This window comes from Penicillium mononematosum (assembly GCF_028829835.1).
Source record: "Penicillium mononematosum strain IBT 11891 chromosome Unknown utg000005l:1.0-9366267.0:1.0-9372171.0, whole genome shotgun sequence".
Classification (NCBI taxonomy): domain Eukaryota; kingdom Fungi; phylum Ascomycota; class Eurotiomycetes; order Eurotiales; family Aspergillaceae; genus Penicillium; species Penicillium mononematosum.
In genome coordinates, this window is record NW_026643275.1 from 3,295,371 (window position 1) to 3,320,290 (window position 24,920).

At 49.4% G+C, this 24,920-nt stretch overlaps 8 protein-coding genes across 8 annotated transcripts; 3 read left to right on the top strand and 5 right to left on the bottom strand.

Moving 5' to 3' along the window:
* Positions 1-812: 812 nt before the first annotated feature.
* On the top strand, positions 813-2,085 carry N7519_009363 (uncharacterized protein; the record flags this gene model as incomplete). The annotated part of the gene is made up of 3 exons (XM_057296136.1): positions 813-1,112; positions 1,240-1,707; positions 1,774-2,085. Coding segments are annotated over 3 exons (1,080 nt in total), but the record flags the coding sequence as incomplete, so codon positions are not given.
* Positions 2,086-2,165: 80 nt separating this feature from the next.
* On the bottom strand, positions 2,166-3,462 carry N7519_009364 (60S ribosomal eL37 domain-containing protein; the record flags this gene model as incomplete). Its single annotated transcript, XM_057296137.1, has 5 exons — positions 2,166-2,742; positions 2,853-2,924; positions 3,075-3,229; positions 3,307-3,389; positions 3,457-3,462. 5 exons carry the CDS (start codon positions 3,460-3,462, stop codon positions 2,603-2,605), a joined length of 456 nt encoding a protein of 151 aa, XP_057144019.1. The 3' UTR covers positions 2,166-2,602.
* A 276-nt stretch (positions 3,463-3,738) lies between these two features.
* slu7 (mRNA splicing protein SLU7) lies at positions 3,739-5,151 on the bottom strand (the record flags this gene model as incomplete). Its single annotated transcript, XM_057296138.1, has 1 exon — positions 3,739-5,151. The coding sequence occupies one exon, from the start codon at positions 5,149-5,151 to the stop codon at positions 3,739-3,741; it is 1,413 nt and encodes a 470-aa protein (XP_057144020.1).
* A 327-nt stretch (positions 5,152-5,478) lies between these two features.
* Positions 5,479-10,628, top strand: N7519_009366 (DNA-directed DNA polymerase zeta catalytic subunit REV3; the record flags this gene model as incomplete). Its single annotated transcript, XM_057296139.1, has 2 exons — positions 5,479-5,713; positions 5,764-10,628. 2 exons carry the CDS (start codon positions 5,479-5,481, stop codon positions 10,626-10,628), a joined length of 5,100 nt encoding a protein of 1,699 aa, XP_057144021.1.
* Positions 10,629-10,868: 240 nt separating this feature from the next.
* N7519_009367 (uncharacterized protein) lies at positions 10,869-15,116 on the bottom strand (the record flags this gene model as incomplete). Its single annotated transcript, XM_057296140.1, has 5 exons — positions 10,869-14,074; positions 14,128-14,575; positions 14,629-14,785; positions 14,835-15,063; positions 15,095-15,116. 5 exons carry the CDS (start codon positions 15,114-15,116, stop codon positions 10,869-10,871), a joined length of 4,062 nt encoding a protein of 1,353 aa, XP_057144022.1.
* Positions 15,117-16,139: 1,023 nt separating this feature from the next.
* N7519_009368 (uncharacterized protein) lies at positions 16,140-19,741 on the bottom strand (the record flags this gene model as incomplete). The annotated part of the gene is made up of 9 exons (XM_057296141.1): positions 16,140-16,751; positions 16,806-16,922; positions 16,982-17,110; positions 17,176-18,396; positions 18,450-18,602; positions 18,656-19,267; positions 19,329-19,423; positions 19,474-19,621; positions 19,670-19,741. 9 exons carry the CDS (start codon positions 19,739-19,741, stop codon positions 16,140-16,142), a joined length of 3,159 nt encoding a protein of 1,052 aa, XP_057144023.1.
* Positions 19,742-20,470: 729 nt separating this feature from the next.
* On the top strand, positions 20,471-22,335 carry N7519_009369 (FAD-binding oxidoreductase; the record flags this gene model as incomplete). Its single annotated transcript, XM_057296142.1, has 4 exons — positions 20,471-20,767; positions 20,829-21,882; positions 21,934-22,115; positions 22,168-22,335. 4 exons carry the CDS (start codon positions 20,471-20,473, stop codon positions 22,333-22,335), a joined length of 1,701 nt encoding a protein of 566 aa, XP_057144024.1.
* Positions 22,336-22,425: 90 nt separating this feature from the next.
* Positions 22,426-23,978, bottom strand: N7519_009370 (transcription factor domain-containing protein; the record flags this gene model as incomplete). The annotated part of the gene is given in 4 exon segments (XM_057296143.1): positions 22,426-22,805; positions 22,816-23,728; positions 23,782-23,872; positions 23,920-23,978. The coding sequence occupies 4 exon segments, from the start codon at positions 23,976-23,978 to the stop codon at positions 22,426-22,428; spliced, it is 1,443 nt and encodes a 480-aa protein (XP_057144025.1).
* Positions 23,979-24,920: the final 942 nt, after the last annotated feature.

The window sequence follows — 24,920 nt, forward strand, 5'->3', positions numbered from 1 at the left end:
TTATGCCATACAACGGCAGTCATCTGTATAAACATTTAGCCAATGCATCTGATATAATGAACAGAAAGTGCTTTTCGCGAAAAGACCTCCACATCGGGTAACAATGTATAGCATAACCATGATAGGGCTAGGGTGCGTATACACGTAGCGGGGTGGAAGTGATTTTATAGAAAGGAGAATGTACTCACGATCGGCGCTACAGCACAGCCTCTTGCAATGCGATGGATAAGATGCATCATCTCCCCTCCATGGTATGGTGGGGAAACCGGTCAGGTGATGCGTGCAGAAAACTCATATTGGTGCCTTAGGCAGAAATTACCTGGATTTTTGGTCACAGCCCTTGTTGACAGTTTTATATGTTAGTTCAAAGTTCCAGTGTGTCATTCTCTGTAGTTTGCCCCTTACTAACTGCATTGGTCGAGATTTCAGGTGCATGATGTGGACATTGAGCGGGTAGTATACAATAGGAACTATATATATTGCCTGCACATATTGCTCTAAGGACCTCTAAGCTAGACATTTTGAGTAGAAAATAGCAGGAGAGTCAAATTCTAGATTAACCACTGTATTGTATTTCCACACAAGAGAGAATAAATCAAGAAACAGCAAGAGAAATCAAATGCCATACAATATCATCTCAATATCCTTTGTCTTGGCATGGCTGGATACCTTAGGGGCCAATCACAAGGCGGAGACATTTTTTCTCGACATCATCTCCACGACTCGATCAACAACAACACTTCCATACGAAGATTCAATAATTGGAAAGGAAGGATTGAGATCCGACGCAGTGCATCTTTAACTTGCCAGGAACAAAGGATACTATAGATATCCGAATCGAGGCGCAACCATGCCCTCCACAACCCCCACTACCGCCCCTCCTCGCTCCTTATGTATCAAATCTGCCCGATTCATCTCTGACACTAGTATCTTCTATCCTTGGTGCAACTTCAAACTGGCTTGTTTTGAGATTTCTCCATGCTGCGCTGAGCTCACCAAGCCCCAACGCGGCATTTGGCTCCGACGAGCTGCACAATGGTACTAAGAAAAAAGTGGTGCTAGTGAGCTTCATGCGGAGTTACGAGTTCTGGAGGACCGAGGCCAAGCGATTGGTAAGTTTAACTAACAGGCTGAGTGATATTTGAATTTGAGCTATGCATTTGCGTTCGATTTCTTATATTATTCATGTATAGATACATCCATGGATACTTTGTTCGACATCATTAACCAGATTTATAGGGCCTTGATCTTGCGCGTCTGGCAGATAAGCAACAATTTGCATTCATAGACGGCCTGTCTGAGTTATTCTACGCACCGCAACTCACAGCCACTTCTCCCAGTATCTCACCGGCTGGTCTGGGAAGCAGTCCACGCACAACGCTCCCAATGCGGTCTCCGCCTGGTGCTGTACCTGGAAGGTCACCACAGCCGGCGGGGCCAACAGTCACAGGAGCGAGAGGAAATGCGTCGAAGCAGGTCGAGCCTGGGATTGCAAAGAAGCTCCATTTCTCTGCCCGTGGTCTCGCCTCCCTCGACGCGCTGGAGAAAGATATCTCATCAGTGATTGAGCAACAAAAGAGTTCAATGGAAGATGGTGATGAGCTTCTCCTCATTATAGATCAGCCTGACCTGCTCCTCGCTGCGACAGGTCCGAGTATGGGGATTGGAGCAACAGAGATGTCGGAGTGGATCACAGCGCTACAACAGGTAAGGCCTTATCATTTCCCGATAGGCAAAATCAAGGCTTACGGCAGGGCTGACTATTTTCGACAGCATGCACATGCTACGGTTTTGACGTTAGCTACGGATGCCCCATTAATACACAACGCATCCACGTCGGGAGGGTTGGCTACGCCAATAGAGACGGAACATGCGGCGCTTGTTATTGGGCTGGCGCATCGGGCTCGGTCGGTCATGCAGCTCCGCACTTTGGATACTGGAGCCGCAAAAGATGTGAGCGGGGTACTGAGGATCAGCCGAGGTGGTGGCCTGAACGCGAGTGAAGAGAGCCTGGAGGAGAGAGAGGCGTTGTACTTCATTCAACGGGATGGCGGTGTCAAGGTGTTTGGTCGTGGGGAATCATAAATCGAGACTGTATACTATGAGTTAGATGTTCGAGAGCCACAAGCCTATCAAAAACAGCCATTGAATCATGTCCAATTCAAGTCTCTGCGTCCACCAAAGAGCCTCGTACTGAGTAGAACAGATCATGAAATGGTAGGAAGAGTCTTCACATTGTATCTGTCATGACATGGGATATTCGCCAGCCATAAACGAAGAAAAAAGGAAATTCATTCACGCTTTCCCAGGGTTTTTTTAATCCAGCTCTTTTCCGTAGAGAAGAGCCCCTCAACGAAACTTTTCTCATCGTCTCGCAAGTTCTACTTTGTCATCCTTGGCGTGGCAAAGAGAACCAACGTGATCGATAGTTGTACACACCACCAACTCCACGGGAAAGCGATAAGAGTCCGGAACTGCCATTGCATTTCGAGTAATGCTATCCCGTAATGCTAATTCATGTCATGCCAGGATCCCTCCCCTCATTCCTATTCCAGCCTCTCCGATAACGAAAACGCGACGCCGAGCGGACGAAAAAGGGAATCTAGTTGGTGACGGGGCCACGGGCACCCTTGGGGGTACCGGTCTGGAAGCCGTTGAGGAAGCGGCGGTGGACATCGCGCAGGGAGCGCATGCGGCCGGAGCCGGTGGTCTTGCGGCGCTTAGCCTTCTCACCCCAGTTGACTGTTCGTAAGAAAAATCCATGTAAGCCAGAGTTCTCGAATTGGTGCCTAGATTCCAAATAATGGCCACCATTCACACCGTCAACGTTCTCGGGGAGGGTATTTGCGTACACTTGCGGGTCTTGGCAGCAGGGTAGCCGCAGTTGGCACAAGTCGACTTCTGGATGTGGAAAGACCGCTTGCCTGTAGAGTCGTAGATATCACCGGTTAGCCCTTGTCCTTGCTAGATTGTGTGGTTGTCTTCGCCGTAATCGCCAATTCCGTCTTTCGATGTAGAAATTTGCGACTGCAGGTCGGATGGGTGGGATCGTGAAAAATAGGTGTAATACGTACCACAACGACGGCACAGAGTGTGCGTCTTGTTGTGGCGCTTTCCGAAGCTCGAGGTACCCTTAGCTGTGGCGATTGTTAGTTTGAAGTTGTTCGACGCTGCGGAGGATCGCGGTGCGATGTTTCGGCATCGGACGTACTCATCTTGAATTATGGAACTGTGGACGAGTATATATGTTAGTAAATTGACGGGGGTGAACTGAGCACTGGTGAAGGGACCGGCATGCGGACGTACCTGGCAATTCCGTTGAAGGGGCTGGTTGTCGGGTCGTCGTCGCTAAGCGTCTCGAAACTTGCCCAAGATCTGGCGATTGTGCTCTAAGCGAGTGCGTTAGTCAATCACGTGGACCCATCAGGGCTTGTCTAGATCCCGTGATCTACTAGCCCTCATTGGAGTTGGATGGTCAGTGCACATGACAAATCACGTGACATCAAATCATCTTCGAAAGCCAACCAATTACAGAGTTGTAGATATCCATCAATGGTCCAATATCTATTTGATGTACGTATATTATTTTGAGACGATGTTTTAGAACTACACGAAACAGGGATGTATAACACAAATTATTTGGCTGTGCATTTGTTTACTGTTTAGACAGCATATCAAGAGGGTATTTTAGTACATCCGAACGCCCATGCAAGTAGTATATGGAGAACACCATCAGAATCAATCTTTCCCTATGAAGTTGGCCATAGGATCCTCAGCAGCCAACCGGCTCCGCTTATATGATTCATATTCCTCCTCTGTGACCCCCGACTTCAATTCTTCCAGCGTCCGCTTTTTACCATTGGTGTTTGAATCCTCCTCTTGACCCCTGCCGCCGGCTTGTTCAGACTCGTGGGAGAGGTTCGCATTTCCAGCATTGTCGGAAACCTCATCATTGTCGTCGGCTGCTCCAGTCATCATCAACATATTGCCTTCTTCCTCAAAGGCCTTCTTTCCATCTTCCCCTGTACAGTAGCTGTTCTTCACAGTGGAATAACAGCATGCATATCCCCATTTGAATTGGTACCACCAGCTGCCGAAGACCGAAGAATGATTGTTGACCATCACGTCTTCGGGGTACTTGGATTTGGTTGCGTTCTTGGGCGCGCCCTTGATGGCACCGCTCTCATCGTATTCAATGAATCGCTCGTTTTCAACGACCATAGTCTCTCGCAGCGCATTTGGTTTCGTGTACTCTACACCACCGTATTTATCCAGGAGAGCTTTGCGATGCGCCTCGCGCTTAGCTTCACTGTCAACCATCTCCTTCTTTCGGAGAACTTCTCCAGATGTCGGATTGGCCTGGATATGTATTTGAGGGAGACCTTTCTCTTGTGACTCCCATGCATATTTCTGGGCTTTCTCGAACTCCGCAGCATCGCCTGAAGCACGGACGAAATTCTCCTCTGCGACAAGTGCAGCGGCTTGATCATCCTGCGCGCCCATGTCCACCATTCGGCGTGTTTTTGGGTCATATTTGGCGGAATCAAGGTCCAGGTTCAGCAGGTATTTGGCGGTGTCCTCTCGAATACGTAGGTTGCGGGTGGCGGTACTCTGTTGTCGTCCCATATCGGATTCTTCGGCATATCGGATATCCGAATCGGGGCCTTCGTCGCCATCCTCACCGGCTTGAAGTTTCTTGAGATCTGAATTTTCCTTCGCCATTCGCTTGATGGCCTCCATCTCTTCATATTCCTCGACGACCTGGCGATATTCAGTGGCATCGTACCCGTTCCACCGATCTCTTTTGGCGTCCCACCCCATATCGACCTTCTGGATAAGTTCGTCTGCCTGAATATCCTTTCCAGTCCATCGGGCGCCTTGCTTTCGGGGTCGACTCAGACACTCTTTGGTCTTGTGTGTCATCGCGCCGCAATTTTCACATGCGCCTTTGCGGTATTTGGTGGCTGCTGGGCCCGCACGCTTTCCTCGATCATACCATTTTGACTGATCAGGTGTGGCTTTCTGAAGACGTTGATGCTCCAGGTAGTCGTTGTTTGTCTCATCGTCGACGTAGAATGGCTTTTTCGAGATGAAGGATGGAATGTACTCGTTGGGCGTTTTTGACGCCACATCTGCGGGTTTTCGCGACATGACTGGTAGGTTCAATGAGGGACAAGGAGTTTTAGTTAGAGGAAAAAAAGGGAAGCAAGCGAGGAAATAGATAGAGCAATCTGTAGCTCTCTCCTGTTTTGTGAGATGAAAGATGAGTGAAGTTGCGATAGACCCGAGCTTGGCGGGTGGAGAATTGATATGAAGCACGTGACTAGGCGTTATCTCGCGTTGTCATGGACATACCTCGGTCGCGTTTTCTCAACTATTCTTACTGAGGTACGGAAAAGGGCACACATGCGATAATCGGTGTGTACCATTTATCCTCCGCAATGTTGCTGTGGCTTCTTGTCGCCACCAACCAGAGCGATGGAGCCATTCCGTGTGCGTCTCAACTGTATCGATCATTACCAGGCGACCGCATCGGAGTTGGATCCGCCACTACCTTTTCGTGATGAGGTCTCGGAGAAAGATTTTAAGCCCAAGGTGCCTGTGATTCGAATATTTGGAGCCACCGAGACTGGCCAGAGGGTTTGCGTACATGTCCATGGCGCATTTCCATACCTTTACATCGAATACAACGGGTCCTTAGCGCCGGAAGATGGTTAGTGATAGTCATTGATGACTTGATGGGTTGACTTACCAGAGTTGCAGTGAATTCGGCGATCCGAACCCTCCATCTTTCAATTGATCATGCCCTGGCGGTTAGCTTTCGCCGAAATGCATATGACCGGAGGACAGCATTTGTGGCGCACATCACCTTGGTGAAAGGAGTCCCGTTCTATGGATACCATGTGGGATGGCGGTTCTTCTTCAAGATTTATCTCTTAAACCCCTTCCATACGACTCGCCTGGTCGATCTTCTGCACCAGGGAGCTGTGATGAAACGTCCGCTTCAACCCTACGAGGCACACGTGCAATACATCCCGCAATGGATGTGTGACTACAACTTGTACGGATGTGCAATCATGAGTTGTAGTCAAGTCAAGTTCCGAGCACCGGTACCTGAGTATTTCGAGCTCAGCAATCTAGCCCATCGCTGGCACGATCGTTCTATTTTACCCGAGAGCATACTCGATCACCCTGCACTACAGAAGCAAAGTCATTGCGCGCTGGAAGTTGATGTCTGTGTTCAAGATATCCTGAACCGCCTTGATGTAAAGGAACGGCCTTTGCACCATGATTTTACCGAGCTGTTGAAACCAGTTGCGGTTAACGAGCGGCTCGTTCCTAGCGTGGCTGGATTGTGGCAGGATGAAACTCGCAGACGCAAAAAGAGGATGGGCATTACTGATCCCGGAAGCACTCCGTTTGGACCTGAAGAATTGGTTTCAATGTCTGCGGACCCAAGAGATCAGTCGAAAGGTGGTTGGATACACGAGGAAGAATTTCGTGAGATGGCATCTCAGCTTGCTGCTAATGAGAAACAGGCGGGTGGCAACAAAGATACTTCATTTGGGACATTCTTGGATACCGACGATCAAGCCAAATATGTCAAGACTGCGTTGGATAGTGTTGAGGACTTCTTTCCTGACAAAATCAGTACTTTTACTTTTGATAGCAGCCGTTCCCAGGAACCAGCTGAGCAAAAAGTACCGGAAATCTCGGTTGACGAGGGTCTCGCCTTGTCTTCTCAAACTGACGGACAATATTACTCGGATTCTGATCAAGGAGGGTATTCATTGGAAGGGATAATTGATCACGAGCCTGAAACAAAGCAGGACCCGCTGGGAGACAGCTTCTACGATGGGATCTTTGACGAAATGCCTTTGTTAGATGTGGCTGCGCCTGCAGAGCCTGCTGAAACCAACCACCCAGAAGCAGCTATTATGGATGGTGCCTACAAAGAAGGGGATTCTGTAGCCCAAGAAAGAAGGCCCAGAGACCAGAGCCAGAACAGAAGAGTAGCCCCTAAAAGACAACACTATGAAACCCTCGATTGCCACCATTCGCCTACCAAAAGAGCTAGACAGATGGCCGAACACGGCTTGTCTGACGGGCCTTTGGAATCGCCCAACACGCGGAAGCATCAGCAAGATGACAAACAAAAAAGTGTCTCTTTTGAGAGCAAGTTGGATTCGCACGCGGAAGCCCCGTCATCAGAACCAAAATCATCCTCCTCGCAGAGGACAGTCCGTCCAAAGGCGCATAGTTACACCAGCGGCCTGAAATTTCCGGTAGTCAAGGACCCGAATGATCCTCTGACCATTTCGCGCTACAGCCAAGATGAAGCAAATTCTTCAAGAAAAGATCCCGAGTCATCCCAGCCCCTCTTGAGTTCTTTCCCTTCCGGATCTGCCACCGAACTGTCAGGCAAAACTAGTGAAACTCAGAGCTCCTCGGAGCTACATTCGTCTGCAACGGTGATGGGGTTAGTCTCTCTCGATCCACATCTCGCGGAGACCATGAAAAACATTCATCAGTCATTCAATTTTCCATCCAATACGTCATTGCATTGCTTCAGGTTTGCCAGCCCGACATCCAGCCAAGTCAGCTCATCAATAAATGAACATGGGCGCCCCTCAGTTGTATACCAGAAAGCATTTTACAGTGATGAAGCGGATGTGCCTGAACGACCAAGAGAATATGGCGGCAGAGAATTTCGGCTGGAGAGTAACACCATCCACTATCTACCCGATTTCGACCCAACGGCAGAGGCACCTGCAATGTTTGGTGAGCAGACACCAACAGCACATGACCGAGATCAGCAAGAAAAGGTTGACCAGCAGCTCCGTGAATGGTGTACCTCCAAGGTCTGGGAGTTTGCTCCTGTTCCGCCAAGCCGGTCAGAAGTAATACAGTGGTTTGAAGAGTTAGAAGCCTTGCAAGAGTCTGACCAAAAAGCAGCCCAACCCATACCTTCTGAAATGAAATGCGACCTCCTCTCGCAGATTGAGGGCCCGACGCAGAAGAATGCACATGGCTTCAAATACTCCCAGAATGGTGTCTCCACCAGCGTGGAGCACCAAGCTCAACACATGAGCACAATGAGCTTAGAAGTGCATGTAAACACGCGTGGAACCTTGATGCCCAACCCCGAGGAGGACGAGATCACTTCCTTGTTCTGGTGCATCCAATCCGAAGACGAGGATATTGAAGTCAATAGTCATCTTCCTGGGGTTCATGTTGGGATGGTTTACCATGGCGAAGGCGAGAGACCGGAGGCCAAAATCTCCAAAGCATTGACAATTGACGTCGAGCATGAGCCTACGGAACTGGACCTGATAAATCGACTCATAGACATTGTCCGGCACTACGATCCGGACATCATTACAGGCTACGAAGTCCACAACGCTTCGTGGGGATATGTGATTGAGCGAGCGCGCAAGAAGTACGACTTTGACATCTGCGAGGAGCTTTCAAGGACCAAATCCCAGTCCAATGGACGATTTGGGAAAGAGGCAGATCAGTGGGGTTTCAACCACTCATCGTCCATTCGCATCACCGGGCGGCATGTGTTCAATATCTGGCGCGCTATGAAAGGCGAGCTGAACCTCCTACAGTACACTATGGAGAACGTCGTCTTTCATGTCTTGCATCGCCGAATTCCTCACTATTCCCCGAAACACCTGACGCAATGGCATCAAAGCGGCAGGCCTCGCAATATTTTCAAAGTCGTGGAATATTTCACCTCTCGCGTGCAAATGAATCTGGAAATCCTTGAGGCCAATGAATTGACGCCAAGGACAAGCGAGCAGGCGAGACTGCTGGGCATTGATTTCGCCTCTGTGATTACCCGGGGATCCCAGTTCAAAGTCGAGTCTCTGATGTTCCGAATTGCGAAGCCAGAGAACTTCCTGCTCGTCTCACCGAGCAGAAAGCAGGTCGGACAGCAGAACGCATTAGAATGCTTGCCCCTGGTCATGGAACCGCAAAGTGACTTTTACACTAGTCCACTTCTGGTGCTTGATTTCCAGTCACTGTACCCGAGTGTCATGATCGCGTACAACTACTGCTACTCAACCTTCCTGGGCAGAGCAATGCACTGGCGCGGGCGAGATAAGATGGGGTTCCTAGATTACAAGCGACAGCCCAGGCTACTCGAGTTACTGAAAGACAAGATCAACATCGCACCAAATGGCATGATGTACGTGAAGCAGGAAGCGCGTCAGTCGCTGCTAGCCAAGATGCTTTCCGAGATTCTTGAAACCCGCGTGATGGTCAAAAACGGCATGAAGGCCGACAAAGACGACAAGGCCTTGCAGCGACTTCTGAACAACAGACAGCTAGCGCTCAAGCTGATTGCAAACGTCACATACGGCTACACATCCGCCTCATTCTCCGGACGAATGCCCTGTTCCGAGATCGCCGACAGCATCGTCCAGACCGGACGAGAAACCCTCGAAAAAGCCATCGCCTTCATCCACTCCGTCGAACGATGGGGCGCCGAAGTCGTCTACGGCGATACCGACAGCCTATTCGTCTACCTAAAAGGCCGCAGTCGCGACCAAGCCTTCGACATCGGCGAAGAGATCGCCCAAGCAGTAACAGACCTAAACCCACGGCCAGTCAAACTCAAATTCGAAAAAGTCTACCACCCTTGCGTCCTGCTCGCAAAGAAACGCTACGTAGGCTTCAAATACGAGCACCGCAATCAAAAAGAGCCCGAATTCGACGCAAAGGGCATCGAAACCGTCCGTCGCGACGGCACACCCGCCGAACAAAAAATCGAAGAAAAAGCCCTAAAAACCCTCTTCCGCACCGCAGACCTCAGCCAGGTAAAATCCTACTTCCAGCGCCAATGCGCAAAGATCATGCAAGGCCGCATCTCCATCCAAGATTTCTGCTTCGCCCGCGAAGTCCGGCTGGGAACGTACTCTGACCGCAACCTGCCCGCCGGCGCGGTGATAAGCACCAAGCGCATGCTGGAAGATCCGCGCTCCGAGCCGCAGACCGGTGAGCGCGTGCCGTATGTTGTTGTTACCGGTCCGCCTGGGGCGAGACTTGTTGATCGCTGTGTTGCGCCGCAGACGCTTCTGCACGATGCGCAGCTCGAGATTGATGCGGAGTACTATATCACGAAGAATATTATTCCGCCGCTGGAGAGGATTTTTAATCTCGTGGGTGCGAATGTGCGTCAGTGGTATGATGAGATGCCGAAGGTGCAGCGCATTCGGCGAGTTGAGGGGTCAGCGCTGGCGAGGCCGAATTCTGTTGGTGGGGTTAGTAGGAAGACTCTTGAGTCTTATATGCGCTCGTCGTCGTGTGTTGTATGTCGGTCGAAATTGTCTGATGCTGCTGTGCCTGTGTGTGGGGATTGTCTGCAGAAGCCGCATCTTACGTTGCTGGATGTTGTTTCACGGCTGCAGAGGGCGGAAAAGAGAGTCGTTGATCTGGAAGCTATCTGTCGCTCTTGTATGGGTGTTTCTCCTGGTGATGAGGTTAGCTGTGATAGTCTCGATTGCCCTATCTTCTACTCGAGGACTAGAGATGCTGCTAATTGGAGACACTCCAAAGCCGTGTTGGAGCCTGTTGTTGAATTGTTGGAACGGAAGGGAGATGAGGGATTGGATTGGTAGTCTTCTGGTTACATGGTGTTTTGAAGTTGGAGTTTTGACTTGGATATACCCTGCGGACTCTGTTGATGGTTAGTTCTACAAATGGGAGCAAATTCGAGCGTGCCAGTGCGAAGTCCCAGTTTCATTCGTATGCAGACTAGAAGTTCATCACCCAAGTAAATGAAAGCACTGGTCTGCAATCCCTCCCCTTCTCTTTTTTTTGGTCTTTTTGCTTTTTTCACATTCTCACAAAGTAAAAGATCAGCCGCTGATCATTTTGATCAGATCGTCAAGCGCTGAAGGCTTCACGTCGCCCTCCATTTCCACAATATCCTCCGTTACAGCCTCTTTCTTGCTGATCTTCTCTTCAGTTTTCGCAGGGCCTATAGCCACGCCTCCCTCCTTCTCATCATCCTCCTCGACATACAAACCCGTATCCCTGTCTTCGGATTTGTGTTTGGGCTTGGTTTTGTCAATGCGCCGACGAGCAATGAGTTCTTCATCGAGAGGTGCGGAGTTAGAGCCCGCCTCAGCCTTCGGCTTCGTATTCTCCTTATCCTTCAGCTTCATGTTCTCAGCGTTCGATTTGATGTCCCCATCCATATCTTCAACAATCTTGAGGATCTGCTTGTGAGTGAAGACCAAACCCTCGCCGATAGGCTTCACAGAATCGCCGCTCTCTTGTACTTCTGAGATCATAGCCTGTCGCGCCCGGCCCGTCGCAACTTCACCGAGGACGTCGGGAAAAATCCAAGGGAAGCTAATGAGCGGAAGCTCAGTAGAGTTCACTTCAACAATGGAAAAATCTTCTCTCTGCAGTGCCTCATTGCGCCGAGCTTCCAGTGCTGCGGCTACCTGTTCCTGGGTAACACGATACATGGCAATGACCAAGGCAGGGATGTTCCCACCATCGCGCCCGACTTTGTCGTAGCACTGGTGGCGAAATCCGCGGCGGAGTGTGCCCACGATCCTGCCTAGGTCTTCCTGCATCTTGTAGTCCTTGACTACGAAGCCGTGGCGAAGCACAAAAGTTGACCACAGCTCAAACTCAGTATTAATCTCGTACTGAGCCATGATTTGTCGCATGTTCATGTCGAATTCCGCCTTGAGCTCACGGGCGTATTCCATATAGGCCTCACTTGCCGGAGCCAGCGGGGATTCCAAAATGCGAGAGTCGAAGGGCTTCTCTAGCTTGGGAACGAAGTCAGGCGTTATCACTGCGTCGTAGAGTTGACCGAGGATTTTGGTGGACTTGTAAATGCTGGATGGTCTCTTGAACCGCTTTTCCATGAAATGGGGCCAGAACTTGGGATCCAGAGAGCGGGCCATCCTCGCATGCGCACCGCTCTTGTTATAGTCCACTGCATCAGAATGAAGTTGGGCGAGACGAATGCACTTATCTTCCCACACGCCCTTCGGGAGTCTGTCAGCCCAAGCTAAATGAGCGTGCGCAATTCGGGGAAGGCAGTCATTCTTCATATAGGTGACGAAGAATGAAGTGATCTCATCAACAGTCACATCATGATCAAGGTCTGGCGCTTTGGAACCCTTGTAGTCCATGCATTCGACGAACCAGTTTGCGGGGATCAGATCGGGGTCCCAAATAACGAGGTAGTCATCACCGTCGAGATCACCCCCAGAGCACATACTCGCAATGTCCTGGTCGCCAGTTTGGGGAAGTACAACCACGTCCCGGAGTGCGTGCAGCTCTGGTCGGTTCACTGCTCGAACCACACGGATATCTCCAGGGTGAAGCGAAGGGTTGCGCGCGAGAATGCAGAGACCTTCAATGACTTCATACTCGCCATTTCCATCTGGCCGGCAGGTCTGCACAAATATCTCAGGAAGAGCGGCCAGTTTCTCTGCATACGAGGGTCTTCTGCGGGGTAATTCTGTCTTAAAGTAGCCCTTCAAAACACCTGTCTCGTCCATGACACCGAGAACGTTGGCTCCTTGGTCTATGGCAATTTTTGCTTTCTCTTTGAGGTGCTTGAGATGCCAGGATTTCCAGAGCTCGAGCATGGTATTGACAAACGGCTCCTCATTTCGTCGGAAGCCATCAGATACCATCTGGGCTAAGGTTAGGGTCGTTTGGTTTGGATCGATGTACTTTTGGAGAAGATTGATTGCTTTTGAATCATTGAGCATGGCTCGATGGAAGCTCCCCAACATGGTATTGAGTTTGCTATGGAAGACTTCATCTGGGATTCCCAATGCAGAAAGCACTAGAATTATCTGGCGGTTTAAAGTTGCGAGAGAATACTGGGACCAACGGATGATCTCCAAGCCGGCTTGACTGGTTTCAAACTTTTGCTGACTTGGTCGAATGTGTACCTCCTGAGGCAGAGGGTCTGGCGAGACAACCAGCATGCCCTTGGCTCCCCCAAGACGAAACTGGAAAGCTGACGGAGGTTCTCCAGTGAGAGTCTTGATATCGTGCTGGGATGTGACCATCTGGGCGAGGAATTTGGAAATCTTTCCAACACCATCGGAGAATGTGAAGCCGTTGCGGATAATGTCATCGCACGGAATAGTTTGAACAGAGGATCCAGTGAAAGCTCGGGTGGTCGAAAAAAGCATTGGCCTAGCTTGCAGCGTACTTGGCCACATTTCGAATATGGTTGAATTGTCCCATCCAGGCCCGGATAGTTCCCGCTGAGATACCGGCATCTGGTGCAACGAAGTATGCCCATGCTCGCGGAACTGAGAGTTGCCGAATGCGAGGAACTCGTAGCGGCGATCTCCAATGGCGATGCCGTTGGCCAGTGTCCTTTTGACACGGGTGTAGATTTCATCGTTGCAATCTCTCTGTGAAGCATTGATACGACCTTCAGTCTTCTCATCTGTAAACCGAACTCGAAGAAAACGCCCAGGTGCACCTTTTGTAGACCATTCGCGCACGACTCGGTTTGAGATGTCTACAGTTGGGGTATTGTAATAAATTGTAGTTGGAGTGACTCGTGCTGTGCGCATGAAGCAACAGTAGTTCGGAATCCTCGAGTCAGTCACTCCTTTGAAGAATGTGAGGTCAAAAATTTCCATGGGGGCAAGGTACTGTTTTTTCTCGGTGGCAACGAACTCTAGCAGTCTTGTAGCTTGATCATCCCCGAGGCCTTTCAGCTTCTCTACGAATTCACGGGTCATGGTAAATTCAGAGAGGTATCCTTGGGACAAACAAACCTCTAGTTGATACCGGACCTTGAAGGGGAGGTGTAGATAGTTCTGGTTTCCCATGTCTTGCAGCAATGCGGAAGCCTTGTTGGACTTGGACTCAGAAAAGTCAATCCAATGCCACACTGGTACCGGTCGGTCGGCGTTCTCGACGAAGTGACTCCCATCTTGGATGGTGATGTTATAGTCCTTGAAAATTTCTTCAACACACATCAAATAGTGACTGGTATCGTCGACACGACGCATATTGGGGTCCACGTCAGGTGCAAACGAGATCTTGAACACGTTCCATCGCCCTATTGAGAAAAACTGGTAAGCGTACTGTTTTATAATAGATTCTGGTACTTACCCAAGTCAATGATATGTCCGGCCTTCTTCAAATTTGTGGGTAGAGTCTTTAGCGAGTTCGGGTTATGTGTGACGGAAGTCTGGCGATACCAACTATCCTCTTCTCTCCAGCTCAACGGCTCTGTCAGTGTAGACTGGATGTCTTTGGCTTTTCGGTGCCAGATGGCAGCGGAGTCGAGGACAATCAAAAAGGAATGTTCTCTCGTGGCTTTGTCGTATTGTTGGTAAATCTGGGTCAGTTGGAGGAATGTGATTTTGACACGATAGTCATGATGGTTTACATCTGCAGTGTCCGAACCCCGAATGCCCACTCTGAAGTAAAGGAACAAGCACTTGCGCATGACATCCACAACACATCTGGGGTATGCCAAGTTGGTAAGGCTCTGCATGGAATGAAAAGTGGACAGACCTAGCAGCACACCGATGTCGACTTGTACAGTTTTCAATTCCTTCAGATAAGCATCAGTATTAGATGATAACTTCATAGCATGCATGCACTTACCACTTCACCAGGGAGCTGGACATCTGGACGGACTGGGCTCTGGATGGTCCCGTTCGAGTCACCACAACAGACAGAGAGTGCTATCACTGCCACACGGCCACTCCGTAGCTTCACACCGAAGGAGCCGGTTCTCCAGAACTCCTCAGTTGGAGGGGGCCTATAGATAATTAGCCAAAAGGATTTAAGCAATGTTGCAGGATGCTCACTTAAACCGAATACGTCCTTTGCAATCCGGACGCCCCGAGGCGTCCTCCCAAAGGTCGATGGAGATCAGATTTCCGTACCGGTGGAAAGCGTCGTAGATGTCGTGGGTGTTCATCTCTCTTGGGAGATTCAACAGATCCACCGCACAAGTCCTCCATGATCTCCAGGTTATCCAGTCCCGGACTGGTGAGTTGCGGCGAGCAGGGGCAGGTGCGTTAGGGGGGAGCCATTCTCAAGAGGTTGGACTTTGGGTGTTGCAAACTGGGGAGATCTGGGCCTGTCATCATGTGTAAGGCAAGAAGTATGTGACACGAAGAAGTTGAAGAAGAAGAGGAAGGAGAGGAAGAAGAGGAAGAAGTGAAGAATTGAAGAATATATAGGAACTACGGAGGGACCGCAGTGAATACACCTACCTAGGTGTATACATGTACGTACATAAGGAAGTGACAACTTACACGTAGGAAAGAACGACCGTCTAAACGGTGCAGGGAGGAAGGTGCAGAAACACAGTTTAATAGGAAAGAGCGACCTGCTTGAACTGTAACAGCCCTGTAGGTGAGAGATCTATCAGTATAAAGAGACATGCAGGCAAGGAATGTGAGGGTTCACCCGATCAGTTTGAATTTAGTCAAGTGAGAACGAGCAATCTTGTATGCATCTAACATGTACTTACGAATGAGACTTACTTGGACTACTTGTACCTGGATACCTGGATATTCTCTTTAAAAATGAGGCGAAACTGAGAATCCCTCATATACATACACAGGACACGATTACTCTTGACGGCGACTATCTCTGACCTAGCTAAATTGATAGTATCTTCATTGAAGGATAGATTGCCCGGCCCATTAAAGTGATGTCCTAATGAGGAATAAATTATCTCTTACCTTAGAAAGCTGAAGAGGTAGTGAGACTAAAGTGTGTACTATATGCTAAGTGCATTTAGCAGCCCGATGTTGGCAAATACCAGGAAAATTAATAAAAAGTGTACAAGCGAATAAGCCACCACTTAGATTGAAGACATTAAGGCAGTGAACAATCCGAGGGAAATTGGAATGAAGGGACGGGGAAACATACTCTAGAGCTTCAAAACAAATTGACTTGGGATAGCGGCAGGTGAAGCATTAAAACGGACTAAATCTAATGATAAGGGGACTGGCTTTATCCATGGATGATGTAGATTTATTGGGGATATCCCAAGTAATAACGCATCGGAAAACAACAGATACGATGGACATGATACAATTATTCATGACATATGTACCTCCAGTGTTAATCACACTATTCTCTACCACTAAGCAATCTTCTCACTGCGGGGCAATCTGATCCGTCGACCCAGTAAAAGCAGTGCTGGAAAAGAGAAAGTCTCTTGAAAACTCCAGATCCATATCCAAATCCAGATTGTGAAGACGGTTTTCCTCACTATTCTCCTGAGCCTGCGTCTCCTGGAAAGAGCCATCCACCTGATTGCGTTTCAACGCACTGCTTGACTGAGATTTTGTCGGGCTGTTGCGGTCCGCCTCTGCCAGTGGCTTTCTCACCGAGCGAGACATGCTGCTGGCCGGCGGTGGGGATTTCGCCTTAGGAGCTGCAGCAGAGGGAGTGTTCAAATTATACGGGAGGTTTGTTGATTTGCGATTCCCTCTTGGTCGTTTCGGGGTAGGTTCATGGAAGTTGGAGGTTATGGACTCAAAGGACTGTGCGAGCTGTGTGCCATCTTCATCGTCGCTTATGTGTTGCGGGATCCTTGCAGCTGGGGTGGTGTTGGCAGAGGACGTGGTTCGCTGGTGTCTTGGAGGGGCGTTTGATTCGGAGGCATTGGCAGAGAAGCCCATTACGCCCATTAGACGACCGATGTGTTGTTGTGCCTCTGAGAACTCGCGGGCCTTGGCGGCACGTTCGTCTCGCAAGGCTTGCACCTGAATTTAATGTTAGGGCGTCCAGGTTTTGCATACATGGGTGGTATCAATTACCTTTCTCTCCAGGTGCTGGATCCGTTTGTCTTTCAATCGGGCATCTCTAGAAGCATCAAGAGCGGCTGCTTGCATAGCGGCATGCAATCGTCGATTGTCTGTCTCGTGCTTCGCTATCTGTTTTGGCGCATGATTAGTTTCACACATACACAGATTTGATACACGCTTAGGCATACCTCAGATGTGGCCCGAGAAGCTTCGGCTTCACGATCATGTTTCAGCCTTTCAATATTACTCCGCGATTTTTCCTCGGATTCTTCCAATGTAGAATAGAGCCTCTCAACTTCAACGTTCTGCTGTGCAACCTAGAAAGAATTAGTATAGGCCAATCGTATTGATTGACGCTAAAAAGCCTGTCAAAAAGACTCACTGTTGTTTCCACAGATCCCAGTTCCTTTCGCAACTCTTCCTCCTGGGCTAGGAGACGGGTCACTTCGTCTGCTCTCTCATCAGCAAGAAGCCTGGTTTGCTTCAATGCCTCTGTAGCACTAGCAAGTTCTTGCTCCAGAGAGCTACAGCGTTCGGATAATTTGGCCTTTTCGCTCGTGACTTGATCAAGACTCTGGCGTGTCTGCTCATTCTCCATTTGCAAACTGCACATCTCCTCTTGAAACTCTTCCAGTTGATCGTCTTTCCCGGTTAAAGTAGCCATCATCTCCAATTCCTTAGATCGGGCCTTTTCTTTTTCGTCAAGAAGTGCCTTCTCAGAACTCCGTTGCTGCTGCTGAAGCTCCTCACGTGTAGATGCGAGCGACACAGTCAGCTCTTCGGTATATGCATATTGACCTTGAAGAAGCTGTTCAAGGCGTGTCTTCTCGTGGCCAAGTTCAACAAAACATTCGTGTGAGTTCTGTAACTTAGTCTGGGCCTCTGTATTGTTGGTACTCAGTTGTTCGTTTAACTCTTTGTTTTGCCTTTTGAGTTGCTCATTTTCACTCGCGTATGTGTCCCGCTCTTCTTCGGCAGCTCGCAGGGGCCCTTCAACATCGTAACAGCGGCGCTCTAGGTCAGAACACGTATCCTCGATCTTTCTCATCATACTGTCGTGAGAGGTCTGGGCATTCTGCATGAAGAGCTCAGTAACCCCAGACCGCCAATTGCGGTTTATCTTGGTCGACGAGAGGTCATGTCTGTCGCGCAATGTAAGGGAGCCACGGAAGGCTTTGGGAGTTATTGTTGAGAAGGCACAGTCGAGGCTCGGCATTGATTGCTCCACTCGTCGCATAAAGGACTTCATGATAATGTCGCTTCCGTTTTGCGCTGTCGCCATGTTGTAAAGTCCCAGCAGAGATAGAAACAGCCTGTTTTGCTTTGTGTATAGCCCGGATACACACCATGCTCGATCACTGCATTGGCTTTCGCTTGGTTGTCCTGGGAAGTGTTTAACCAATTCCCCAAGAACTTCTCTCAGAGGGACCATGGAGTTGTTGATACTAGAAAGCATGATCTCCGGATGTACTTCTTGCACACCGGCCAATACCAAGTGTGCCAGGTGTAGTGTTGCCATCTCTCTCATACCCGACGATTTACTACTTCTTAAGACATCGAAAGTGAAGGTCAAAAGTTGCCGAGTGGCAAGTTCCCCGGATTCCTGTTGATGTCAGCTACCAAAAGCTTTCCACGGACAGGAGCTTTTATGCTTACTGCTAGGGACTTCGCGAGGCGTGGAATCAGTTGATGTGGTATCTTTTCCATAGTCTCTTGGCTGTTCTTGGACAGAAGGACTCTTATGCCAAGTTCCCGTAGCTGGGATGGCAACGAATGTGCCGGGAGAAGTGTGTGCAAAAAGACGATTACCTATCATCGAATGATCAGCATGTAGTCTCAATACGCGAACAGCCATAACTAACCATCGTTTGCGTCTGACCATAGAGACCGTCTCTGACAGCCTTCTCGCAAAGCTTAGCAATCTTAGGATTATTACCTGCTATCCAAACCTGTTTCTGCTCGGGTTCAATTGCTTCAGCGATGCAAATGGCCAGTCGAATACTCTCAGCCGCCTCGGGCGGTGCCATATTGCAACTGGATGAGCAAGCTAGTATAACACGCAAGACGACTAAGTCAAGTGTCTTAAGACCCCGTTTCTGGCCAAAGAAATGCTTAATGTTAAGAAGCCATGGGGCTTCTGATCCGTGTTGGTTTTGAGATGTTGTGCCTAGTGCGGTCGCAATCTGCGCAAAAGTCGCCAGGCACAAGAGGTTGCCCATATGGTCGTCAAGGTTGCGCAGTGTCTTGGTGAACTCCAGCTGGAGATTGGACATGACCTCGGATGGGATATCATTCAAAATTCTTGGTGAGCCTTTGAGCCCCGAGATGAGTGCTTGGAGAGGTGCTACAGTCTCAACACAGGGATTCTCTGCCATCATGCTCACCAGCTTCGTGATGAAGGGGGCAATTCTAGCTGGTAGCACAACACCCACTGGCAAGGGCGATGAGAACAATGCGATACATGCCGGTAAATACTAAAATAATTAGCTGACGCCTTCCGCCTGGCATTTTTTGGCTTCAAAGAATGAAGCTCACCTCAGCTCCATTAGCGTCCACGGCCTTTTCTAAAAAGACATCCAGAACCACCGGATGTCGCTCGAGTAGCGCATCCCTAAAGGTCGAGGTAGATGCTAAAACATGTCAGACTCGAGTCCCGACAAGACTTCCATTGAGCACAAACCAAATGCAGTGATCAGCGGCAGAGCGACGCGTGACCGTGATAAGGCTTCGATGAAAACATCAGCCAACAAGCCAACTTGGCAAGGTTTGCAAAATGCCCAGGCGCCAATTGTTGGAGACTGGCTCTGCTGGACCAGATCATAGAGATCCTGGTATTATTAGCATTTATACTCCAATGCCAGTCTCAACCGACTTACCTGTAACGAAGGTACGTAAGGTGCGGTGACTATGCGTTCCACCTCGCGCACTAGTTGAGCCAGTTGCTCCATCGCTTTAAAATTGCATGTGTGTTAAGTGAATTTAGTGGTTAGTACGCGATTCACTCTGACTTCGAAAGGTTGGCGTTGTGTTGGGTGTACGAGGTTCTCTGCTCCGTCCGTTGCCCCGTCAACCATTGACATCTTCACTTTCTTTACTTCTCTTCAGTCTTTTAGCTATACAGCGTTGAAATAGCATTAAACTATGAATAATAAATACGATGTATATGAGTTTCGCTTGTAAACAGGAAATAGAGAGAAAGAAAAAACCACCGGACAGTCCCAAGATGTATCTCCATAATCATGACCGCCTTTTAGCCTGCCTACCTACCCTTTGAATCGAAGACCTAATTTCCATATTACAACCTAAATAATAGGTCTATTTCTGTATAACAATCTATAAATGGAATGAGTAATTTCAGTGTAGAGTAGATCATTGTAAAGAACAAGAATAAGTTGTCTTAGGCTTGTCCTTCATAGTCCCCTCAACGGATAAAAGGGCGGAATCTGCCGTACAACGGAATTCTTCTTTTCTTTTCCTATTCGCCCCCACGTTTGGCTTCTCCACCTCGGTAATGGAGAGAGTGGGATATCGTGAAATTATAGTGGATTATGGCACTATAAAGGTCCAATCTACATCTCTCGGCCGAAGAGGTCAAGGTACAAAAGCCCGCATCATGGCAATATCGAATCATTTCTTCCTTTTTAGCACAGCTCTATAATCTCTTATAATTACCCACAATGCGAGTCCTCCGGGTCTCACGAGCCCTACCGGCTCCTGTCTGTCGGCCCCAGATCTCGCGCACTATTTTAGCTCGCGGTGCCAGATTAAACAGTTCCAATGCTGGGAAAACAGAGAACACAAAAGAGAGCAATTCTTCTACAAACGCCCCCCTTTCACCCTTTTGGACCCCGGCCAAGGCTCTGCTCGTCTCCGCATTTGCTGCGGGGTTAGGCTACGGCGTCTCCTCATATACCCAGACACCGACACAGACGTCCAAGAAGCCACAATATGGCTCAGTGAAGGAGTTTGAAAAGGTAAATCACTCAATTGCAACAGCATAATCTCAGAGCCATCCAAACTAATAACCTCTCCCAGGCCATCAACGAGCTAAGAACGAAGCTCGGCGAGGACACAATCAGCACCGATGAAGACGAACTCCACCAACACGGCTTCTCAGAATGGTCCAGCCTAAACGCCGACCGTCTCCCCGTCGCAATCGCATACCCCAAGACCACCCAAGAAGTCTCCGAGATCGCCAAGGTCTGCAACAAATACCGCATGCCCATGATCCCTTACTCGGGCGGATCGAGTCTAGAAGCCAATTTCTCCGCCCCGCACGGCGGAATGACAATCGACTTCGCCTTCATGAACAAAGTCCTAGAAATCCACCCAGACGACATGGACATCGTCGTGCAGCCCTCCATCCAGTGGATGGATCTGAACGAGCAGATCAAGGAAACAGGCATGTTCTTCCCCGTCGACCCAGGCCCATCCGCCATGATCGGCGGTATGGTGGGCACAAACTGCAGCGGCACCAACGCCGTCCGCTACGGCACCATGAAGGACTGGGTGATTAACCTCACGGTCGTGCTGGCTGATGGCCGCATCATCAAAACCCGCAGACGTCCGCGCAAGACCTCCGCCGGCTACAATCTCACCGGCATGTTTGTCGGTTCGGAGGGTACGCTCGGTATCGTCACTGAGGCTACGTTGAAGCTGGCTCCGATCCCGGAACAGACTCGTGTTGGCGTCGTCGCGTTCCCGACTATTCGTGATGCGGCCTCGACGGCGATGCAGCTTATTCGGAAGGGTGTCTCTGTGCAGTGCATGGAGATCATGGATGATGTTCAAATGGACGTTATTAATCGGGCGGGTGGAACCGGCCGTGAATGGAAGGTCTCTCCTACGCTGTTCTTCAAGTTCTCGGGAACTGTCGCTGGTGTCGCGGATAGTATTGATATGACGACGAAGCTCGCGCAAGGTAACAATGCGCAGTCTTTTGAATTCGCTCGTGATGACCGCGAAGCTCATGACCTGTGGTCGGCGCGGAAGCAGTCGCTGTGGAGCATGATGGCGCTGCGTAAGGAGGGATCAGAGGTCTGGTCGACTGATGTGGCCGTGCCCATTTCTCGGCTGCCTGATATTATTGGTATGGCCTCCGCAAGTCTTATTTCGTTGCATGTATACTGACTCCTTTCAGAAATCTCTAAGAAGGAATTGGTCGACCTAGGTCTCTTCGCCAGTATCCTTGGCCACATCGGCGATGGAAACTTCCATGCAAGCATTATGTATGACCGTAACAATCCCGCCGAAAGGGAGCGAGTCGAGAAAGTAGTATACGATATGGTTGATCGTGGGCTGGAGATGGAGGGCTCATGCACGGTAAGTCGTTCATATTGGAAGTACCGGAATATCAGCTAACTCACTACTATAGGGCGAGCACGGCATTGGGCTGGGCAAGAAAGGGTCTTTGAAAAAGGAAGTTGGGCCGGACACAATTAATGTCATGCGCAGTATCAAGCGTTCATTGGATCCGAACTGGCTGCTGAACCCTGGCAAGATCTTCGATTACGACGACGAAACACCGGGCCCAGGGCATTGATTGTGATAGCATTTTATACATTATACAAGAATAAACTTCCAGGTTTTCCAGGTCTTCCAGTGAATGGCGCAAATAGTTGGATTCTTATTCTCACAACGCTGGTGTTTGCTCAGAGCCCAGGACCTGGAAATATCGCTCGAAGAGAGTCGCGCTCCACTGACAACCAGTGCCTGAGCTCGGTATGTCTGCAAGTTCACTGGCCGGTCCCATGTGAGGTGAACTATCGATAGCTGTCGGGGCAGCCGCGGCAGCATTCGCCAACGCCCACATACGGGGAAGTTGTTCTTGGGTGTCTGATTGCATGGCCGACACCTCAGAACGACAGTTCGGCGGTATGGGTTCCAGCTCGCCCGGGCAAGAACAAGAAGAACAAATATCGTTTTCTCTCTGGCGTTTTAATGTCCCCAGACCAAGCCGTTGTGGTGATTCTATAACCAGGGTGTGTGATTCTTCGAAGCCGCTGTCATCATCTGGTGAGACCCCCCCATTTGGATGGATTGATCTGTATCATATCCCGAGAAAATAGAGCCTGCGTGCGGAGCTCCTCAATGATTCCCCAGCGGTAATCACCCCGGGCATCACCATCCATCTTCAAGTAATCGTATGTCTCATTGACCGCTTGCCATGCCAAATCTAATACGTCCCCTTTCGGGGTCAGAGAAAGGTTGATGAGCAGGCATGTCAAGGCATCCCACTCGATGTGGTTTTGGAAAGTCCAGAGCCACTGCTTGCCCTTTTCATAGCGTTTCAAAGCCGCACTTTTCTGCAGAATATCTGTGCAGACCTTTCGGAAGCTCACATGCGTGAGCATAGACTGGTCTTGTCTCGCTCGGGGTTTGATCACTGCCAGTTTGAGCTTTGCGAGTATCAGATTGCTGGAGACAGTTGTAAAATAGTCTAGCGCAGTGCTTTGATCTAGATGCGATAAATATTGCTGCTCGACTTTCTCCTTGAGGATATCTATCGCTGTGGATTTCTGCGAAGCTGATAGAACCGGGTAGCAGTTCTCTTCGCAAAACTGGTCAGAGAAGATAGTTCGGCGGGCAAAATTGCTGATCTCAGACCTTGTGAGGCTCAACACCATTTCTGTTTTCCCGCTGCATTTTCGAGGCGGGTCCTTCATATCAGGGTCAAGACTTGCGTCGCTCACATTCGAGGGGACTCTCGTGTCGAACCATGACTCCAGAATACGCGGATCTGTGCCACAGTCCTCTGCGATATTGATGTCGAGAATGTAGATCTGCCACCAGAGTCGACGCCGCATTTCAACTTGGGATGGTGGTAGTCCTGAAGCAGATGCGTCGCGATGCAGGCCGATCTTGAGGGCAATTCCAATGGCATTCCCAATAAACTTCCTAATGTCTGGACCTTTATCATAATGCCTGCTGCAAGACTAAATGAACTGTCAGATAATATCAGACCTCCGCTTGTTTCATCATCACGTACGATGTATATGACAAAGGCTTGCAGGACACGCAAGTCCGTTGATTTCAGTAAGTCGGCTTTTGTGAGGGAGCTTTCAACTCCGGTGCGATATCTTGATATATTAGCAGGATAATGTGTAGCTCTGAGCCAGACACGTACCTCTTTAATACATCGTACTTGTCTTCATCAAGCTCAACCCGACAATCTTCCACTGTCATTGTTGTCACCGCAGCATAACAAATGGCGAATATCAAACACTCCGTGGGCGTTCCAAGGGTCTCTCGATATTTAGTGTTATTTAATATTTGTCTCTGGAACGTAGGTGCATGTAGAATCTTGAGGATTGGCTCCACATTCTCCAAGTACTTCTGCCATAGGAAAGATACCAGAACCCGGGCGGGCGAAGATATTCGGGTTCGGAAGTCGGGAGAGCTTTGAATAAGGATAGACTTTGATTCAGGCCCCGTTCATGATCCCCGTGGTCTTCATGGGTGTATTGCACTGGATCATGGCCATGACTTCCACAAATAGATGGTGATGAAGATTGAGTATGCACAAGCCCCTGGAGTTGAGAGAGGCTTTGCCCAAAAGTGTGTAATGTACGCTCAATTCTTTCTATGCGGACTGCCATATCATCGCTAGATTTATTGCCCTCTGCAATGGTAGGTTCTGCTCTTGGTGGCGGGTAGCTGCATTGTATTTTGACTTTGACGCAGTACGAGCACGGCAGAGATCTGTCGCATTTGATTTTTCGTCGGCGACACTCAACGCAAGAGCGCATCGCCATTCTAGGAGGTTGAAGCATGACTCAGAATCTTTTCGGAACTACAATAACGACTCGAGTGGGGAATTGTAAGCCTGCAAGTCAAGACAACATAAGCAACTGGAAGTTGATGATACAAGGCTGCAAGGTGATTGGCTAGAGCGGAGCGGCGGAGACCCCACTCCGCATTTCTAAGCGTAAGGCGGCCCCAGGGCACTTCGGAGACGGAGTAGATCGCATCATCATACTATCTCCCTTTGAAAAGCTGCCTTAGAGTCATTATTGGTATCGCCTGGTTGGTTGAAGCGGGGGAGCGGACAGAAAGTCCGTATTAGTGTGCTAGGTAGCATTCATACACAGTCCGTGATATGAAATCAACATCGGATAGAAAGACCGA